The 22476-nt window shown below is 39.2% G+C and overlaps 1 protein-coding gene and 1 pseudogene across 3 annotated transcripts in view; one reads left to right on the top strand and one right to left on the bottom strand.

The window, feature by feature from the left end:
- SMARCC1 (SWI/SNF related BAF chromatin remodeling complex subunit C1) overlaps positions 1 to 22476 on the top strand; it is a 180349-nt gene that overhangs the window by 1216 nt on the left and 156657 nt on the right. For all 3 annotated transcript variants that reach the window (XM_027097002.1, XM_027097001.1, XM_027097003.1), the window contains exon 2: positions 7100 to 7219. In XM_027097002.1, the coding sequence (XP_026952803.1) occupies positions 7100 to 7219 (120 nt within the window). The remainder of the gene's footprint in view (positions 1 to 7099; positions 7220 to 22476) is intronic.
- Positions 14101 to 14198, bottom strand: LOC113615067 (uncharacterized; annotated as a pseudogene).

The raw sequence follows: 22476 nt of genomic DNA, 5'->3' as shown, positions 1-22476 counted from the left end.
TTTTTTTTTTTTTTTGCGGTACGCGGGCCTCTCACTGCCGTGGCTTCTCCCGTTGCGGAGCACAGGCTCCGGACGCGCAGGCTCAGCGGCCATGGCTCACGGGCCTAGCCGCTCCGCGGCATATGGTATCTTCCCGGACCGGGACACGAACCCGTGTCCCCTGCATCGGCAGGCGGACTCTCAACCACTGCGCCACCAGGGAAGCCCCATACCACTTTTTGAGATTATTTTTATTTACCTGTTTGCTCTACCTTTGGAATGTAAGTTCCGCTGAGTCAGTGGTATTAAAAGTTGTAAGTTAGCCTCTTGTTTATAACAAATGTTTTTTTAGCGTCCCCTTTATGTAACTATTTAGGAATGACTCCCTTAGAAGGTGTAAGGACGCAGACTGCCAAAAATACTCTGCCCCCAAATTTCCGGAACACCCTTTTCAGTTCTCTACTTCCCCCGTTGTGGACCATAACCCTGGGGCAAGGACCTTGTTAGGCCTGTTCACTACAACGTGTCCCGGAACGTGTTTGATCCTCATTGCCTTGCTCTTAGTAGTTGCTTAGTAAATATTTGTTGGAATGAATGAAAAGATAGTCTAGGAACCTACTCATTTGGGGTGTACAGCGCAGTGGAGCCTATCAGCTTTTGGAAGTTGTTAGGCATGGACAGGGATCTTGGGTGCTTTTGCGTTCCATTGTGGTACTCTCAGAAATGACCATTCCTTATCTGAGGTTTTAGGAAGTGAGAAGCGATTTATATTTTTATTTACAATATATTTTTTGATTCTTTGACTTTTCCCCCCCCCTGAAATTTTGCAGTCACATTTGGAATTGTAGCTTTTTCTCATTTACATGTAGGTAAACAAGAATATTGTTTTCCCTTGTACAATGGGAAATTGGTCACTTTTTTGGTGTTGGCAGTAGAGCTTCTGGTAGTAGCTAAGGGAGTTGAATATATTTATATTATTAAAGTATTGTTTATCATGTGCCCTTCAGCCAGTACTTTGGGTCTTAAATTAATATACCTTAATGTATTTTTTCCCCCCAGTCTGGATTTTATACCCCAGTTTTATTGAGATATAATTGACATATAATATTGTATGACTTTATCAGTGTAGCTTTAACAAAGAGAAATAGGAGGAATATTCCTTTGGATAGCAAGGAAGGGAAAAGAAAAAGGGAAATACAGTAATAGTAATTTCTACCTCTCCAAACTCTGTGCATCTATTTGTGCCCAATTTTAAGAGGGCAGCTTTAGGCTTGGATAATCTTTAAGAGGTTTGTTTGGGTGGGTGAGGAACTGGCTGTGAGGCTGATTGCAGGATTTGTCCCAAAGTGTTGAAGACAGTAGGCTAATGTTGGCTCAGTGTGCCTGAGGCCTTAAAGACAAAATTAAAGTTAGGTTTGACCTCTCAGAGTTTCATAAAGCTAGAGTGTGTTTCTTGGGCCTACTCAGATTAAGAATTGTATATCCCTTGGGCCTGACAGTCAGAATCCTATCAGCCTCTGAGAGAGGTGTTGGTGTGGTGAAAATATTTACCAGAAGGTTCTTTGCTTCCTCTGTACAGGATATATCTCTACCTGGTATACACATTGATAAGATTTAACTAAACTTTTCTGTTGCATTTAATAGTGTGTTTTCAAATTCATAAATCTCAGCAAATAAATGAAATAAACATGACATTGATAGTAGCATTTTTATTGATGGGTTTATGTATGCACTCAGTGAACAACTGAACATCCACCTTACCCAGGCATTTAAAACATAAGTCACTTAAATCCTCACAGCAGTCCTGAATGATAGATATTATTTACTTCATTTTCCACATGAGAGACACCTGAGGGTGGAGATTTAAGTAACTTCTCTAAGAATTACAGTTAGGAGTGGCAAATTTGGAATTCAAAGGTCTGCCTGTCTCCAACCCCCCCCTGCCTTTTTTTTTTTTGGCTGCACATAATCCCTCTTTTGAAGGAACTCACAGTGTTGTGGAAAAGATAGACATAGGCACCTACTTATAAAACCCAGGTGATTTCAAATTAAAAATGAACTTCTTGGTATTGTTTTTGTCTTCTGAATGCCTATAGGAGGTGCTCAGTAAATATTTGTTCCATGAATGAATAGATTAACTAGTATAGAAACCTGTTTTTTTAGGCTTTGTTGATCCATTTGGCTTAGCAGTACAGAAAGGAGAGTGAATACTTTTTGACTGGGATGAGCTTCAACTAGCCAAAGGAGTCCAGAGGAGGTGACCACTTTAGGTACGTGGAAGCTGAAGCACAGAGAGATTAACTGTTTGCCTGAGGTTGCGTTTTCAGTCCACTAGCAGTGTGGAAGCTTGTTTATCTACCTAAGCTGCCTGCTTTGTATTACTGGGTGCATATCTTTCATCCTAACTTTGAAAGATATATTGCTATCCATAGTTCAGAGTGATTTTCAGATGATAAAACCTTGTGAAGGTGAAGTATATCTATAAGCCATTGAGTTCCCAGGTAAGTTTCTTCCCGAAGTTTGGCTTACCCCTGAAATAAGATTTAAGATTTTAGGATGATTTAAATAAAGATGCTTTGGATTTAACGAAGATTACTAAAATAGAGCAGATTGCCCAAGGAAGGCATTTCAGTGCCCTTTATATAAAGTATTTAACAGTTTAAGACTTTTCTTTTTTCCAGATGGGACATCTGCTACAATAGAATTGTTTACGGATAAGTTAAACTTTTGATACTATATTAATGTCACAGGGAATATAAAGCAGATTTATTGATAACAAATTTCCAAACATATCCTCCTAACTTTCTTAATCAAAATACTTTGAGACTAAAAAAATTTTTGTTGTCTTAAGTAAAACATTCTGTTGAACTTTTTTTTGATCAAAAGATAAAATTTTTATGACTGAAGTAGTCTATATAATTATTAAATTTTTTTCCCTTTAATCAGGATTCATTATTTTGAAAGCTATTAAGAACTTTTTATGTTTAGGTGAGATTTTTGGAAGCAGTTGAAATGAATTTATGTCTGTATGGGATAGTGGAATGAGCATTACGTTAGTTTGGAAGACGTTAGTTCAGTACTCTTGGCTGCTAATTGGTGTCATTGAGCAGATGACTTGATTTCCATGTTTTAATTTTTCATTTGTAAGTTGGGAGTAAGACTGTGACTCCCACAGACAGTTGTTCGAATCAAATGAGATAGTCCTTGAAGGTAGGATTATATAAATTTGAGGTGGTAGTGATACTTTTGCCATGTATCATTTGGTCCCCCTGCTTCATTCTTACTGGTTAAACAGAATGTTACTCTTAGAAATTTTTAAAAGTCGATTTAAAATCTTATAGTCGTACATTGACTGCCTTTTGAGACGGTATGAATCTGACATTAATTAATGTCAGATTCAATTTATTAGTTAAAAATGTCATCTCTTGCATACATTTTAATGTTTGATCATTTTTGTGGGTGATTTGGAGAAAGTAAATGGAGTTAAAAATGTTCTGTAGTTTAAAAATTGGATCTTAAAATACCTAAGATAATCATTTTGATTGGGCTTTGAACCTGGCCATCTTTATTCTGAAACTGTAGGGCTGTCCACATGAAATCTTTCTCATTCTTAATGACAATAAATGAAGCGTGTAGATAGTAGTGAAGTTTAGAATATATACAAAGCTATGTATATAAGTCATTAAAAATTACTTTTTGCTTGGAAGGTTGGTTTGTTTTTTGCTGAACAACCTTCCTCCAAATGGTGTCTTTCAGGTTTAGGATTTGGCGCTGTTCAGTTGTCTGCAGGTATATGAAAAATAAAAAGTTACGGTTATTAATTTTTCACATTGCTTTACCATGTGTGGAAAAACTTGCAGTACTTTATGTGATTCCTTTGAGAAGCTTGTACTTATTAAAGATTATAAAGTTATCTTGTGGGTATGTACAACGTACTGTGCCAGTTCTGTGGGTTAGACTTGAAGAGTTTATTCTTTATTAAAGGTTATACTATGTTGAGTATTACTGATTACTTTCAAAATTGAGTATTACTTATTAAAGATTTACTATGTTGAGTAAATTGGAAAAAAAATCTGATGTTAAATTTTCACTTGAAAGTTCATAGTCCTCAGAGAAGTAAACTTGGTTTTTATGGGAATTGGCATTGTAGGAAAGGGGAATTGTGAGAAGTTTTTAACATTTAAAAATTGCTTACCTGGGGGCTTCCCTGGTGGCGCAGTGGTTGAGAGTCCGCCTGCCAATGCAGGGGACGTGGGTTTGTGCCCCGGTCTGGGAAGATCCCACATGCCGCGGAGCGGCTGGGCCCGGGAGCCATGGCCACTGAGCCTGCACGTCTGGAGCCTGTGCTCCGCAACGGGAGAGGCTACAACAATGAGAGGCCCGCATACCGCAAAAAAAAAAGAAAAGAAAAAATTGCTTACCTGGTTTTTAACTTCTAAATTATAATAAAATGTGTTCTTTAACTGAGATATATGATAATATTTGAAGTGGATTTTTTTTTTTAAAGTCCAGTGGTTCTTAAAGTGTAGTTCCCAGTCACATAGTGTCACGTGGGAACTTGTTAGAAATGCAGATTCTTGGGCCTGACTTATTGAATTAAGAGAACCATTATTTTAGACTAACAGAATTGACATCTTATGTGCTTAATTGTATGAAACTTGTTTCCAGTTTTTGGCTCATGTCTGACATATTTGTTTCACTTTGTGGCCTTAAGGAAATGTGTTTTTACAGGACACCTTTAAATTAAATAAAAGGAAGCTATCTGTAAGGATAAAAGGGAGTAGTGTACAACAGGGATAGACAGACTTTTTCTATAAAGATCAAGAGTAAATATTGAGGCTTTGCGGGCCATGCAGTCTCAGCTGCACTGCTCAACTCTGCTCTTGCAGGAAAGCAGCCATAGACAATGTGCAAATGAATGAGTGTGCTGTGTTGATAAAACTTTATTTATGGACACTGACATTTGAATTTTATGTTATATTCATGTGTCATGAAATATTATTTTTCTTTTAATTTTTTCCCAACCATTTAAAAAATGTAAAAACCATTCTTAGCTTGTGGGCCACACAGAAACAGGCAGTAGACTGGATTTTACCAACCTTTGGTCTCGGGGATTTCATGTAAAATAAAGCATTCCGGACTCCCTGGTGGTGCAGTGGTTAAGAATCCGCCTGCCAGTGCAGGGGACACGGGTTTGTGCCCTGGTCCGGGAAGATTCCACATGCCGCAGAGCAACTAAGTCTGTGTGCCACAACTACTGAGCCTGTGCTCTAGAGCCCTCCAGCCACAACTGCTGAGCCCGCGTGCTGCAACTGCTGAGCCCGCATGCAGCAACTACTGAAGCCCGTGTGCCTAGAGCCTATGCTCCGCAACAAGAGAAACCTCGACAATGAGAAACCCCACTCACCCCAACTAGAGAAAGCCTGGACACAGCAACGAAGACCCAGTGCAGCCAAAAATAAATAAAATTAAAAAAAATAAAGCATTCCAACAAAATACTATTCTTCAGCAAAGTAACTGCATGCTGGCTGCTCTATTTAGAGTGGAAAGCTAACATACCTGAACAAATAAAAATTTGCGAGGATACTAAGCTTTAAGAATTGCCCTTTTATATTATGCTCTGTCTTTGATTGACAGTAGCACATCTTGAGAGCCAGTCAACTTAAGGCATAGTAATTAATGGTGGACTCTGTAGCTGATATTTTGCTGTATATGTATCACTGAGACATAATTTATTGCAAGAGAAACATTATCTTGAAATGTTGGGTGGTACTGGGAAAGAGGTTCTTTCCAGGAAGAAAACTTTAGTTTTTTTATGGAAGGAAGTATAGATGTTTTTTCCGGATCAAAATTGGAGGTTAAAAAAAAAAATTAATGATGGCTTTTCAAAGTGATAGTGAATGCTTAATACTAAGTTAAGTTTTTACATTTAATTGAACTCAGTAATTTATGCTTTCCCTGTCATGTACCCTTTATCTTTCCTTGCTGTAATGCTTGCTTGCTGTCTGTCTACCACGAATTTGGCCTTCTTGACATTATTCACATTAGCATGGATAACTTTTCGTGTACATTTGTTTTAAAAAAAATTTTATTGTGGTAAAAATCTTATAAAATTTACCATCCTAACCATTTTTAAGTGCCCACACATGTATTTTTTTTAATGCATAAAAACAGTCATGTTATTATGCTTAGAGTTCCTGTGTGTCTGGAATTTGGATGGGCACAGTAGGGCCAATTATCTCTGCTTAGTGGTGTCTGGGGCCTTGACTGGGGATGTTTGATGATTGGCGGTGACCTGACAGCTGGGGGCCACAATCACCTGGAATCATCTTTACTCATGTGTCTGGTGGTTGTGCTGTCAGTCTTCTGAACAGCAGCTGGGGACTCTCCATGTGGCCTCTCAGTGTAGCCTGGGCTTCCTCAGTATGGTGATGTCAGGGTGGTTGGACTTCATTGTTCAGGGCTCCAGAGGTGGGTGTCCCAAAAGAACTATATGGAAGCTGCATGATCTTTTTTGATTTATCTTCAGAAGTCACACAGCATCACTTCTGTTGCATTCTAATGGTTTTAAGCGAGTCACTGAGGATGGTCCTGATTCAACGTAGGAGGGCCATAGATCCCCACCTCTTGTTGAGAGGAGTATCAAAGAATTTGTGGACTTGTTTGAAAAACTGTACACAGTTGGCTCTCTGGCCACATGCGAAATATAGTGGCCAGTATGTCTCATTCCATTATATTAGGTTGGCCAGAAAGTTCGTTCGGGTTTTTCTGTTACATCTTAAGGAAAAACCCGAACAAACTTTTAGGCCAATTCAGTAGCATCAGGCTCAAGTTTGAGGTCCAGGATCTCACCATCTAATTTAGGTCCGGGTGCAGATGAGAATGACACTTGGGTTTGGTTTCTTGGGCATAGTATTTCTCATTCTTAAGATCTGTTAACTGAAAGGACATGTTATCTATCCCTCCCCACGGCTCCCAGTATTTGTTTATGTAAGTGTCTCAGACACTTAAAAATCTGCCACCAGGCCAGTACTTAGGTACTGGGAAGTAAGCTAACATTGTCTTCCATTGTCTTCTGAACAGTTGCCCCAGTTTTTGAGTCTCTGTCTTTATCTTGCAGTATGTTCATGCGGATGCTCCTACCAATAAAACACTGGCTGGGCTGGTGGTACAGCTTCTCCAGTTCCAGGAAGATGCCTTTGGGAAACATGTCACCAACCCGGCCTTCACCAAACTCCCTGTAAGTACATCAGCTTATCACACTGGGACATCTTCAGTTTCTGTACTCTTGGGTGCAGCCTACAGCTCTTTATTTTGCTGCTGCTATCCTATAGAATAGGAAAAAGGAGGAATCGCTACAGAATTTTAGCTATAGAACACTTGCTTTTGAACTGTAGGAAGCATCTCTTTCAGGAGTCATTTAAAATTTGCATTAAACATCACAACAATTATTACCTAGACTTAACTGTTAACATTTTACTGTTGTAGTTTCCTTATTGTCTTTACTGTACTAAGTCTTTTCCGTTTTTTCTCCTGTTTCAGTTCTTGTGGCTAGAATGTTGTTTCTTGGAATCTTACTATATTTTGTAGGTGGGATTCTTCTGAGCTTATGTGAGAATATGATTCTGTTCTCCTTGCAGTTGGTATTTTGACTGAAAGTTTGGCTTGGTATAGAAATATTGGGTTATGCCTTATTTCCACATTTGATTTTGTACAGAAAAATCTGATGTTACTTGTTGATATCCCCCTTTTTTTTAATTTTTGAAATTTATTTAGTTATTTATTTATGGCTGTGTTGGGTCTTCGTTGCTATGCGTGGGCTTTCTCTAGTTGCGGCGAGTGGGGGCCACTCTTCATCGTGATGCGCAGGCTTCTCGTTGCAGTGGCTTCTCGTTGCGGAGCATGGGCTCTAGGTGTGTGGACCTCAGTAGTCGTGGCATGCAGGCTCAGTAGTTATGGCTCGCCAGCTCTAGAGCGCAGGCTCAGTAGTTGTGGCGCACGGGCTTAGGTGCTCGGCGGCATGTGGAATCTTCCCAGACTGGGGCTCGAACCCATGTCCCCTGCACTGGCAGGCGGATTCTTAACCACTGCGCCACCAGGGAAGTCCCTGATTTCCCCCTTTTTAATACTGATCTTTAAAATTCATAAATAAGTCTAGTTATCGTAAATCACGATCTGAAGACTCAATTATGTTTCTTTAGCTCAGGGAACATTCAGTCTGTTAGTCTTCTCTGCCATCCTGTATTTCTTTATATTTTTGAACTCTGATTGTACAAATACTAGATTTCCGGGAACTATCTGTCCTATATTTTCCCATAATTTTTGTCTTCCATTTCTCTGATTCGGGTTTTTGTAGTTTCCAGTCTGCTGGTTGTTGCCTCTACTGAATTATTTGTTATTGGTAGACCTTTTTATAAATCTCAAAAGCTTCCGATTTGTGTGTTCTTATTTCATCACTAAACTTTTAGTTTTAATAACTCACTGATTTCTCAGATATAATTGAGAATAAAAAATATTGTTTTACTGATATTGCAGTAAATCTGTTCGTTTCACTTACGGTATTTTTGCTATCCAGACATTTATTTTCATTAAGTCAAATATATGGATTTTTTTTTTTAATCACGTTGGGAAGCTTTCTCCACTTGTAGGTGATAAAGGATTTCAGCCATGTGTTCTTCTAGTATTTGTAGAAGAACAAATTTCTACACTATTTGTAGGTGTCATTTTTTACATGTAACTCTGTTATCCATTTAGAATTTATCTTGGTATTCATTGTGAGCAGTGGATCCAGTGCTCACAAAAAAAAAAAAGCAGTTTTTCCATATGATCATCTGGTTAACCCAACAACATTTATTAAAGGGTGCTGCTTTTCTGCACGATTTTTTTTTTTAAGATTTTTTTTTGATGTGGATCTTTTTTTGTTAAATTTATTTTATTTTTGGCTGTGTTGGGTCTTCGTTGCTGTGTGTGAGCTTTTCTCTAGTTGGGGTGAGCAGGGGCTACTCTTCGTTGCAGAGCATGGGCTCTAGGCATGTGGGCTTCAGTAGTTGTGGCACGGGCTCAGTATTTGTGGTGTGTAGGCTTAGTTGCTCCGCGGCATGTGGGAACTTCCCAGACCAGGGCTCGAACCTGTGTCCCCTGCATTGGCAGGCAGATTCTTAACCACTTTGCCACCAGGGAAGCCCTGATGTGGACCATTTTTAAAGTCTTTGTTGAATTTGTTACAATATTACTTCTGTTTTATATTTTGTTTTTTTTGGCCATGAGGCATGTGGGATCTTAGCTCCCTGACCAGGGATTGAACTCACACCCTCTGCATTGGAACGTGAAGGTTTTTTGTTTTTTTTTTTTTTTAATAATGTTTGTTTTTATACTGCTTTTATTTTATTTTATTTTTAAAAATATTTATTTATTTATTTATTTTTGACTTAGTTGCGTCTTAGTTGCAACACGCGGGCTCTTCCTTGCGGTGCGGGGGCTTCTCTCTAGTTGTGGCATGTGGGCTCAGTAGTTGCAGCACACGGGCTTGGTTGCCCTGTGGCATGTGGGATCTTAGTTCCCCAACCAGGGGTCGAACCCACGTCCCCTGCATTGGAAGGTGGATTCTTAACCACTGGACTGCCAGGGAAGTCCCTTCCTCACTGATTTGAGTTCAGCAAATATTTAGCATTTGATTATGTGCCAAGTTCTGAGAATTCAAGGAGTAATGCAGTGTATTGTTTGTCTTCAGGGAGCTTACTTACCCTCTAGTGACCTATATGAATAGAGCCTTTGACTTTCCTCATCTCAGGAAATGTTTTCCAAGGGAAAGGACATTTGAACTGAGTCCTGAAAGTAGAGTATGGGTTCTTTAGGGACATGCTGGAAGATTGAATTTTCAGGCAGTGATAGCAACATATAAAAGCCTAAAGGCTTTTAATGTAGTTGCAAATAGTTCAACAGGGCTAGAACTGAGGGACAGTAGGCAGAAATATGGGCCAGAATCAGTCATAAAATGACAGGTTTACTGTGTTAGAAGTGTGGCTTTTATCTTGAAAGTGATTAGGTAGCACAGCAAGGGGGTAGAACTCTGTGATTTTTTTTTTGTGTGTGTGGGAAGGGTGGGTTGTGGGGCTGAAATAAGAAAGAATTGACTGGGATGACTCCACTGAGCAGATTGCTTTCTCACTAAGGTGGAAGCTAGAGTATAAAAGCAGGTTTCTGGAGAAAGGTACTCAGTTTAGTCTGTGTTGAGGTTGGCTCTCCTGTAGGTACCTCAGGTTTAGAAATCCCTATAGGTAGTTGGAAATGAGATCTGGAGTTCAAAAGAACAGATTGAATTAGAGGAAGAGATTTGGGAATTACTGGGTACTGGTTGAATTCACATTTGCAGAGCAAGATCATTCCTTTTATTTTAATTATTTTTTAGCTAATGCTTTCAAAATACCTATTTCTTAATATGTGATTTAAGTTATATATATTTGTAGTATATTGGTATTATAGTAAGTACATGCATATAATTTATAAATACATTGTTAGATATTGGAGGTACTTGCTCATTTTTTAATAAATGGGAACTACTCTACTGGATAATCGGCATATTTCATTTTCTGAACTATGTGACCAATTGAGGTTTTTGGGTAACTTAAAATTAATTGAAAGTAAAAATTTGCAAGAATAGTATAAAGAACTTTCACTTTCATTTAGAATCCCCAATTTTTAGCATTTAACCACTTTTGCTTTATCATTGTCTTTTTCTCTACATGTTTGGGCATATTATTCTGAATCATTTGAAAGCTCCATGTTCCTTTACCTCCAAATACTTGAGTGTTTATTTCCTGTTCTCTTATATTATCAACTGGATTAGAGTTATCAAATCAGGAACTGGTTGAAGTTTTCATCATTTAAAACACTGTAATATAATACAGATTATATTTTATCAAGTATAAAATCATTTAGAATAAAATTTACATGTAGCTTTATATGAAGTATTATATGTAAGGTGATTCACATTGTGTTTTTGGTATTTCTAATTAGGATTGTATGAGTGTCTTAAAAAATAGTATTTACAAGGGACTTTATTTGTGGAATATTTAACTCCACGGAAGTAAACCATTATTGTTTTTCCAGATTTTAAAGATTAGAGAAGAATATTTTTAGGAATAAACCAGAATTAAAAATAATTCATGACTTAGTGCCAGTGGTACCAGATGTACTTCTTTTTCTCAGAATAGTGTTTAGCTTTTTTCAAAATGAAAGGGATTGATATAACGTGTAATGGTGTAAAACAAAAATGGAGGAGAGAGACAATAAAGCAGAGAATGTTTTAGTGAAACATGTAAGCTATTTACCTTAAAAAGCTTTTTTTCCTGAATAAACTGGACTGATGTAGGAGTTCACTGTTTGGGCTGTTTGTTTTTTGATTTTTTAAAAATCAAAATGGAACTTTATGTACTAACTTACTAAGTCATATTGGATATTAAACAGCTGGCTCAACATAGAGTAGGTTCTATCTAGTGCTAATTGAGAAGTTAGAAAGATTTAGGGGAAAAAAGTACTTTGTAAGGCTAAAAATATATTGCATAGGCAAACATAATATGAATTGAAATATTTTTTACCTCCACAAGTAAAAATTGTTGTTATTCCATAATCCCTTGAAGACTTAGTACATTTGCATGCATAACACAAACATAATTGTAACTACAGGCATATAGACTATAGACAATTTTGTATTCTACTTTTTAATTTATATTTTATTTATTTATTAAAAAAATTTTATTACGGTATAGTTGATTTACAGTGTTGTGTTAGTTTCAGTTGTACAGCATAGTGATTCAGTTATATATATGTGTGTGTGTGTGTATATATATATATACATATATATATATTCATTCTTTTTCAGATTCTTTTCCCATGTAGGTTATTATAGAAAATTGAGTGGAGTTCCCACTGCTATACAGTAGGTCCTTGCTGGTTATCTATTTTAAGTTCATTTATATCATTTTTAAATTTTATTTTATTTATTTATTTATTTATTCATTTTGGTTGCCCCAGGTCTTAGCTGCGGCACGGCACGCAGGATCTTCATTGCGGCATGTGGGATCTTTAGTTGTGGCATGCGGACTTCTTAGTTGCAGCATGAGAACTCTTAGTTGTGGCATGCATGTGGGATCTTTTTCCCCAGCCAGGTATCGAACCTGGGCCCCATGCACTGGGAGCGCAGGGTCTTAGTCACTGGACCACCAGGGAAGTCCCTATATCATTTTTTTTTTTGCGGTTCGCGGGCCTCTCACTGTTGTGGCCTCTCCCGTTGCGGAGCACAGGCTCAGCAGCCATGGCTCACGGGCCCAGCCGCTCCGCGGCATGTGGGATCTTCTCGGACCGGGGCACGAACCCGTGTCCCCTGCATCGGCAGGTGGACTCTCAACCACTGCACCACCAGGGAAGCCCCCTATATCATTTTTTTAAATTAGATTGCACATATGAGTGATATCATATGATATTTGTCTTTCTCTGTCTGACTTCACTCAGTATGAAAATCTCTAGGTCCATCCACATTGCTGCAAATGGCATGATTTCGTTCTTTTTTTTATAGGTAAGTAATATTCCGTTGTATATATATACTATATTTTATTTATCCATCCACCTGTCAATGGATATTAAGTTGCCTCCATGTCTTGGTTATTGTAAATAGTGCTGCAGTGAACATTGGAGTTCATATATCTTTTTTTTTTTTTTAATAAATTTATTTATTTATTTTTGGCTGTGTTGGGTCTTCGTTTCTGTGCGAGGGCTTTCTCCAGTTGCGGCGAGCGGGGGCCACTCTTCATCGCGGTGTGCGGGCCTCTCACTTTTGCGGCCTCTCCCGTTGCGGAGCACAGGCTCCAGATGTGCAGGCTCAGTAGTTGTGGTTCACGGGCTTAGTTGCTCCGCGGCATGTGGGATCTTCCCAGACCAGGGCTCGAACCTGTGTCCTCTGCATTGGCAGGCAGATTCCCAACCACTGTGCCACCAGGGAAGCCCCATATATCTTTTTGAATTATGGTTTTCTTTGGATATATACACAGGAGTGGGATTGCTGTATCATGTGGTAGTTCTAATTTTAGTTTTTTAAGGAACCTCCATGCTGTTCTCTGTAGTGGCTGTACTAATTTACATTCCCACCAACAGTGTAGGAGGGCTCTGTTTTCTCCACATCCTCTCCGGTATTTATTGTTTGTAGACTTTTTTTTTCTTTTGCCTATGCAGGCCTCTCACTGTTGTGGCCTCTCCCGTTGCGGAGCACAGGCTCCGGACGCACAGGCCCAGCGGCCGTGGCTCACGGGCCTAGCCACTCCACGGCATGTGGGATCCTCCCGGACCAGGGCACGAACCCATGTCCCCTGCATCGGCAGGCGGACTCTCAACCACTGCGCCACCAGGGAAGCCCTGTTTGTAGATTTTTTGATGATGGCCGTTCTGACTGGGGTTAGGTAATACGTCATTGCAGTTTTGATCTGCATATCTCTGATAATTAGTGTGTATCCTTGCCTCTTTCGTCATGTCTTAATTGACCATAGGTGCATGGGTTGTATTCTGCCTTTTAAAATAGATCATAAGGGGACTTCACTGGTGGCGCAGTGGTTAAGTGTCCGCCTGCCAATGCAGGGGACACGGGTTTGAGCCCTGGTCCAGGAGGATCCCAAATGCCGTGGAGCAACTAAGCCCGTGCGCCACAAGTACTGAGCCCGCGTGCTACAACTACTGAAGCCTGCGTGCCTAGAGCCTGTGCTCCACAACAAGAGAAGCCACTGCAATGAGAAGCCTGCGCATCGCAACAAAGAGTAGCCCCCGCTCACCGCAACTAGAGAAAGCCTGTGCGCAGCAACAAAGACCCAGCACAGCCAAAATAAATACTTTAAAAAAAAGAATAAAATTTCATTTTACTTTATTTTTTTTATTGAGGTATAGTTGATTTACAATTTGTTAATTACTGTTGTACAAGAAAGTGATTCAGTTATGCACACATATATTCTTTTTTTATATTTTCTGTTATGACTTATCCTGGGATATTGAATATAGTTCTCTGTGCTACTGAATATAGTTCTCTGACCTTGTTGTTTATCCATTCTATATATAAAAGCTTACATCTGCTAACCCCCCCAAAATATGGAACACTTCACAAATTGCGAGTCATCCTTGTGCAGGGGCCATGCTCATCTTCTCTGTATTGTTCCGATTTTAGTATGTGCTGCCGCAGCAAGCACTCCTGTAACTTTATTTTTAAGCATTATTACGGGTTTTGGAGATCAGCACTAAAATATGGTTGTCTTTAATACGACTTCAGTCAGAAGTCTTGATAGACTTTAAAACCAGTTGATTTTGCCTAAAATAAAGCTCATTCATTTCTTTTTTTTAAAAATTAACTTTATTTTTCGGGCTGTGCCGGGTTTTAGTTGCGGCACGTGGGATGTCTCCTTGAGGCGTGGGCTCAATAGTTGTGGCGCACGGGCTTAGTTGCCCTGTGGCATGTGGGATCTTAGTTCCCCCAACAGGGATTGAACCTGCGTCCTCTGCATTGGAAGGTGGATTTTTAACTACTGGACCACCAGGGAGGTCCCTCATTCATTTTTTTTTTAATTTAATTTAATTTATTTATTTTTGGTTGCATTGGGTCTTTGTTGCTGCATGTGGGCTTTCTCTAGTTGTGGCGAGTGGGGGCTACTCTTCATTGCGGTGCGCGGGCTTCTCATTGCGGTGGCTTCTCTTTGTTGCAGAGCATGGGCTCTAGGTGCGTGGGCTTCAGTAGTTGTGGCGTGTGGGCTCAGTAGTTGTGGCTTGTGGGCTCTAGAGTGCACACTTAATAGTTGTGGTGTATGGGCTGAGTTACTCCGCGGCATGTGGGATCTTCCCGGACCAGGACTCGAACCTGCGTCCCCTGCATAGGCAGGTGGATTCTTAACCACTGTGCCACCACGGAAGCCCTCTTATTCATTTCTTTTCTTTTTTTTTTTTTAATAAATGTATTTATTTTATTTGTCTTTAGCTATGTTGGGTCTTCATTGCTGCGCATGGGCTTTCTCTAGTTGTGGCAAGCAGGGGCTACTCTTTGTTGAGGCGCTCAAGCTTCTCATTGCGGTGGCTTCTCTTGTTGCGGAGCACAGGCTCTAGGATTGTGGACTTAAGTATTTGTGGCACATGGACTCAGTAGTTGTGGCTTGCAGGCTCAGTAGTTGTGGCACGTGGGCTTAGTTGCTCCATGGCATGTGGGATCTTCCCAGACCATGGATTGAACCTGTGTCCCCTGCATTGGCAGGCAGATTCTTAACCACTGCACCACCAGGGAAGCCCTCATTCATTTCTTAAATTGAAATAATGTAAGATACCGAATCTCCACCAAATAGTTTCTTGAGCCAGGTGTTATGGGAAGAGCCCTGAGCTTAGGAATTAAATAGCCATATCCTACCACTCTGCAACCTTGTGTGAAGGCACTTCGACCTGTAGTACCATTTCTGGGAACGTGTTCCTTGCCCTACTGATCCCATGGCATAGTTGTTAGAATCACATGATGTGTGATAATGAAAGCTCTTTGAGAAATTAGAAGTAGTATGTAGTACTTTAAGACATAAAAAGTAGTTTGCTGACTTGTGTAGCAAAAGTGGTTTTGGTAAAAGTAAAAATGTACATGTAAGGCATACATATTATTTAAACATTTATTATACTTCTTTGCGGTGCGCAGGCCTGTCACTGCTGTGGCCTCTCCCGTTGCGGAGCACAGGCTCCAGACGCACAGGCTCAGCGGCCGTGGCTCACGGACCCACCCGCTCCGCGGCATGTGGGATTCTCCTGGACCGGGGCACGAGCCCATGTCCCCTGCATCGGCAGGCGGACTCTCAACCACTGCGCCACCAGGGAAGCACTCAAATCCAGTTCTTAAGGAAGGTCCCAAAGAGCGATGTCTTCTTGTTTCTCTTCAACTTATGTTCCAGACATAGTGTATTTTGTGTAAATGAGCTGTGAACCTGAGAACTAACAGAATGCTGTAGTGCCCTTTGAATTAAAGCCAGAGTTTTCAGTTGAACATTGATAAGACTTGCTTTACCTTCTTACTCACTGCAAGTGTTTAGTATATATTTATTGGTTGATGTACCTTTGCTGTGATGTTAGTAACTGTCTCAAAGACAGGGAGAGTGGAAGGCTCTTTAAAAAAAATAAGCTAGAGAACCGAACCGTATTTACTTTCTGAAATTAAGCTTTTCTTAAAATATCTACAAAAATGTAAAGCGCAGTACTGACTGATTTTAAAGCAACTATCAGAACTCAGTGAAATGATTATTACTCTTCAAAAGGAAATATGTTGTGGAGATTGATACACATAGTTTCAAGGGACTATCATTAAAATTTTTGGAATTGATTTTCAAATTGTCATAGGAACGTATATAGGGTTTTTATATCTATCTTTGGTGGAATGTAATGAATACTTCAGGGTAAAATTTGTTGTCAAAGCCAGTTCTAATAATAAGGTCATGTGATTGAACTGGGTAGTACAATTTTGGGACATTTTAAACAAGTCACAGTCTGTAGGCTATCTCTCACTGATACTTTGGAATTGCTACCCATTAAGCGTGACTGACTTCATGGCAGGAATTCTCATGAACTTGGTCAGTCTGGTGTAGAGGAAAGGATGGGAGTTTGAGGACTGTCACTTCAATGATCTGTTTCCTTTATTTGAGTCAATAAACCATGCTTTGTGCTAAATAAATTTTAGGGAAAAGAAAGTTAATAAGAAAGGGCTTAGAGTTGTTAGAAAAAGGAGTTGGATCTGATCCTTGGTTTTATAATTGTTCCCTTCAGAGTACTTGCGTGGCAGGAATAAATGGGCAGGTCTAAGAGGAATCTGTTGTCTTCAAATTTTTCACTTTGAACAGTTTTTCCTGATAGACTTCTTTTTGAGCTTTCTACTCCTGAAAGTGTTCTGTGGCAAAGAAGCATTAGAAAACTAGGAATCAGTGAACATTATGGTCCCTACAGGTTTAAGTATTTTATTATCTGTATCTGAGAATGGTATTGTTTTGCCAAGATCATGCTAAATTCTAGGACTTTCTGGAAAGGGGGAGGAAAAGACCAAGATTAGCATGTAAGTCTGAGAAGCAAGAACAAAAGTACTTCTGGAGACAAATCACTCATCTTAGTCACCACAGGAGTGATACTACACTCTTGGAGTGACTGGAGAAGTTCCTGATGTCCATGGGGTCCAATCTAGCAGGGAGGGCAAAACTGTAGAGACTTCAGACTGCAGCCTGGATCTCCTTAGAACAAGGATATTGTCTTACAAATACAGTTATCAAATTTAGGAAGTTTAACATTGACACAATACCATTATCTACTATATAATCTGTCTTCACATTTCACTAATTATCTCAGAAATGTATCTTATAAGATCTAAACCAAGATCCCACATTTTAGTTATATCTCTTTAGTCTTGATTAATTTGAAATAGTTCAGCCTGTCTTTGTCATTCATGACTTAAATTTTTAACCACTGGACCGCCTGTTCTTCATGACTTAAATTTTTGAAGCATATAGAATATGTTAGATTTGGAAAATTCTTCCATGTTATTACTTGTAGTTGCAGTTTGTTCATTCTGGTTACTGTTTAAGGGTTTGGCAAATTTTTTCTTAAAGGGACAGATGGTAAATATTTTAGGCTTGCAGGTATATGGACTCTGTCACAGCTACCCAACTCTGTTGTAGCATAAAAAGCAGCCGAAGACAATTACCTACATGAGTAGGTGTGACTGTGTTCAAATGAAAATTTAAAAACTGGGCAGCTTGGTCATAATTTAGTATCCCTTGCTGCATAGTATTTCACTATGGGCATACTGCACAATTTATTTATCCATTCTACCATTGATGGGTTTTTGGGGTTATTTCCAGTTTAGGGCTATTGCAAATAGTGCTGCTGTGAATATTTTTGCATATATCTTCTGGTAAACATAGGTATTTATGTCAGTTACACTCCCACATGTGGAATTGCTGGGTCACAGGGGGTGCATGTTCAGCTTTAGCAGATATGGCCAGTTTTCCTGAACCCTTGTGCCAATTTATACTCCCACATGCAGTGTACAGTGTACAAGGGTTCTAATACTCTACTTTCTCACCAATGTTTGTAAGTTGTCTGTCTTTTTAATTTTAGTTTTTTGGTGGATTTGTGGTGATACACATTGTTTTGTAGTTGCTGATAACTAATGAAGTTGAGCACCCTTTTATATTTTGCACCATTGGGCTGTTCTTTTCTGTTTTTTACCAGTTTTTTTAAAAAATTAATTATTTTTGGCTGCGTTGGGTGTTCATTGCTGTGCGCGGGCTTTCTCTAGTTGCGGCTAGCAGGGCCTACTCTTCGTTGTAGTGCGCGGGCTTCTCATTGCAGCGGCTTCTCTTGTTGCGGAGCACGGGCTCTAGGTGCATGGGCTCCAGTAGTTGTGGCACGCAGGCTCGGTAGTTGTGGCTCGTGGGCTCTAGAGTGCAGGCTCAGTAGTTGTGGTGCACAGGCTTAGTTGCTTCGCGGCATGTGGGATCTTCTCGGATCAGGGCTTGAACCTGTGTCCCCTGCATTGACAAGCAGATTCTTAACTACTGCACCACCAGGGAAGCCCCTGATGTGTTTCTCGAAGCTGAGGATTTATATCCTTTAAAATTTCTAAGAAACTTTAGCTTTTATTCTCCTGTGTCTAGTTGTCTAATTTTCTGTCAGCTGTGCTTTTACTTTCACTGGATGTTATTTGTTCTACGGGTTACATATATATATTTCTCAAGTCTTTCTCTCTTTTTAGTGTCCTTAATCACTTTATGTATTCTAATTTTACAAGCCCTGTCATGTTGTTTCTATTATCTGAAAATGTTAGGATTCTAATCTTGCTGTTAGCTTTGTCTGTTGACTTAAAAACACTTAAATTATGTTTGAATTGTGGCCTTTCAGTTCTCTTTCAGTGGAAGTTTATTTGGGAATCCTGTTGACCTGGGTTGAGAATTTGCTCAGTAAGGCACTTCAGAAGACCCGCCAATTTTAGGACCAATTCTTTTTTTTTTTTTAGCTGCACCGTTCAGTATGCGGGATCTTAGTTACCTGATCAGGGATGCAACCTGTGCCCCCTGCATTGGAAGTGTGCAGTCTTAACCACTGGACGACCAGAGAAGTCCCTAGGACCAATTCTTATGTTAATTTGGCATGGGGTTCCTAGACTAAGTATTGATAGTGTACGTCTCCAACTCAAATTATCTTGAGGCGGAAGCTTGTTTTCCTCCTTAGTTTTTAGCTGGCAGATATTTTTTCTAGCTTATCCTTTCCCTAATGGTGTAACCTGTTTATACCCCTGGTGTTATGTGTGTATGTGTGTGGTAGGTGATTGTCTTAGTTCTAATGTCCTCACTTGCATAGGTCTGTAGTCTTACTTCCTGACCCTGTAGAGAAACTCAAACCCTAGCATTTAGGTTATCAAGGTTGATATTACTTACCTATTTAATCCCATTATCCCCAGCCTCCTGTCACCCTAGAATTTTAGTTTTTAACTCAACAAAATTGCCACTTTGACTTTTTTTTTTTTTTTTTGCGGTATGCGGGCCTCTCACTGTTGTGGCCTCTCCCGTTGCGGAGCACAGGCTCTGGACGCGCAGGCTCAGCGGCCACGGCTCATGGGCCCAGCTGCTCCGCGGCATGTAGTATCTTCCCGGACCGGGGCACGAACCCGTGTCTGCTGCATCGGCAGGCGGACTCTCAACCACTGCGCCACCAGGGAAGCCCCACTTTGACTTTGAATTTTTTTTTTTTCTTGTTTTTGTCCCTGGGGATTTGTTCTCCTTCTAATTCAGCTACACATTTAAAATAATGTCTGTATTTTTTATCCAGCATATATTTTTAGTGGTAGGGTTTTCTGGTTATTTAGTCTGCCATATTGCTAGAGCCATTAACACCTTTTCATCTGTAAAATGGGGTGAAGACAGTGAACTTGTGAGGAGTAAATGAGGTAATATATATAAAGTGCCTCTTGGTAAATTCTCAGTAACTGGTAGTAATTATAATACTTTTCTCCTCAAGAATAAGAATACTACACCAGTGATTACCTATGATTAGAGGTGATAATTATAACACTATTATCATTTCTTTTATTAATAAGCTTGGGAAATGTTTCTAGAAAGCATTATTTTAACTCAAAGCAGTTAAAATACATAAAGAAACTTATGGAATGTTTAGTGTCATTGTACTTTGTGAGGTAAAATGATTCTGGACTCTAAGTGATACGTTTTTTCCCCCGTAACTGTTTTCAATTTATGAAGATGACTGTGATTTTCTGTGAACATTCTTGGTTTCTGGCTCATGTTCAGTTTCTGCTCCTTTATTCACTTCCTCACATCCGCTTTCTGGCACAGTCATTCATTGATTAATAGACCCAAACATGGCATATAAATGTGTATATTCTCCTCACACAAATGTATACCATTGTTGTCCTTTTTACTGCACGTTGGCACTACCTTGTCTTTAATGAAAAAGTCAAAAAATAAAGAAATAAGGACACTACGGCACAAGTTTAAAGCACTTTTAAGTATTGCAGTTAGGTTTATCTTTTTTAAGGTTTACTCAGCTCAGCAGAATTTTAAGTGGGCTGTATAAATAGGTAGGATGAGACCACTTTATATACATCCAGAATAAGATTAGATTAAATTTCCAATTTAGTCAGAGATGTAGCAGCTTATCAAAAGCAGTGTGGTCACACAACTGGGAATAGAAGCAGCCTGTTAGAGCTGTCCCTGACCCCCACAGTCTCTAATTGGGGTAAGCAGCTGCTTAGATAACTCACCAAAGGCAGGCTGCCTTTGCTGGCTCTGGAAGGCTCAAGTTTCGGTACCCTATTATTCTTTAGGTTTTTCAGTACTAATGAAGAGGAATTTACTCTTAACAATCTGGCTTCTTTAGAGAATGTTTAAGAACTTGAGCTCTAATATTTGAACCACATCCAGCGGCAGCTTGAGCAGGCCCTCTTCAGGGTGAGTGTAGTTGGGATGAGGATTGAATGAGGAAGTACACTCAGGGGCCAGTGGGTGTCCCTGAGAGGTCTCTCATCTCTGCCTCCAGCTTTCCATCCCCTGACTCTGGTCTACTACACTTTTATGTGGGTGATACTGATACTGAGCTTGTCAGGAGGACCGGAATCCCAAATCCATTTCCATGAAAGCTCTAAGAATCCTTGATGTATGACGAAGTCCCTATTTGTTCTTTTGTTTCTTTTGCCACATTTTTAAGAATGTTTTTCTTATTGCACTTTATTACTGGAACTAGTACTCTTGACAGGTTTGTGAGTCTCCTCCCTCTTCCTGTTTATTCAGATCTTACCATTAGAAAATTGAAGGTCTGTTTTCTACCTCTTCATTCATCACTTGTCCCTATAGTTTTTGATAGAAGTTATTTTGTCTGTCTTGAGCATATATCTGATAATATTTTAATTTCTCAAATTAATCTGTCTAGAAATTGACTATAACCTTAAATTACATGTAGAGATGTTTTATTGTGATCTGCTCAACATGTATTTTTCAGTAGCTTGGATCTGAATTTTTAAATGATTTTAGTACAGTAGAACTGTTGAGAAAATTTTTATGGATTACCTACATTGTCAGGTACTCCGCTGAATATTGATGTTAAAATTTGAATAAGACACTATTCCTGTCCTCAAGGAGTTTGAATAACAGATAAATCTATAAACCAGTTATTTCTGTATTACACTGCGAGTGTTGTGCATGTGTGCAATAGTGATATGCCCATGTGGTTGGCGAGAACATTTTATCTCAATCTCTGGGCAGTTCAGAGAAGGATTAGTAGGAGAACTAAGTCTCATTCTACTTTAGTAGGTACCTTAGCACATTATTCTAGTTCAAGTGCCAACATTACAAAATTGTAATGTCTTATACATTTTCTCAGATAAATAAGTTGTCAGTGATAAGACTTGCACCCAGATGCTTCTGTTTAGAAAATGTAATGCAGCTTTTGAGATGTACCAGGAATAGTGTAGGGCAAAAAATTAGGAACTCAGAAACCCATGTAATGTTTAAAAAGCAAAGAGATAACCAGACTGATCTGTGAGGCTTACTTGTCTGTTTAATTTGGAAGAGCTCATCTTAGTGATTCTTAATATTTCTTATTTTAAAACATGCTATTGATTTATTTTTAACTGTAGTAAAATAAACATAACAAAATGTACCATTTTAGTCATTTTTAAGTGTATAGTTCAGTGGCATTAAGTACATTTACGTTGTTGTGTAACTGTTACTACTATCCATCACCAGAACTTCGTCATTTTTGTAAATTGAAAACTCTGTACCGGTGAAACAATAACTTCCATTCCTGTCTCTCCAGACCCTACCAACCACCATTTCTGTTTTTTGTCTCTCTTAATATTTGATATCATATGTTTTTTTACATTATATTATTTTGTAATAATAGTTTTCAAAGGAAAAAATGAATGGTATATACATATATATATATATATAT

Source organism: Aethalodelphis obliquidens, unplaced genomic scaffold (genome assembly GCF_003676395.1).
Source record: "Aethalodelphis obliquidens isolate GAN/ISIS:26980383/991018 unplaced genomic scaffold, ASM367639v1 scaffold111, whole genome shotgun sequence".
NCBI classification, from domain to species: domain Eukaryota; kingdom Metazoa; phylum Chordata; class Mammalia; order Artiodactyla; family Delphinidae; genus Aethalodelphis; species Aethalodelphis obliquidens.
This window is presented reverse-complemented; position numbering and strand designations above follow the sequence as displayed.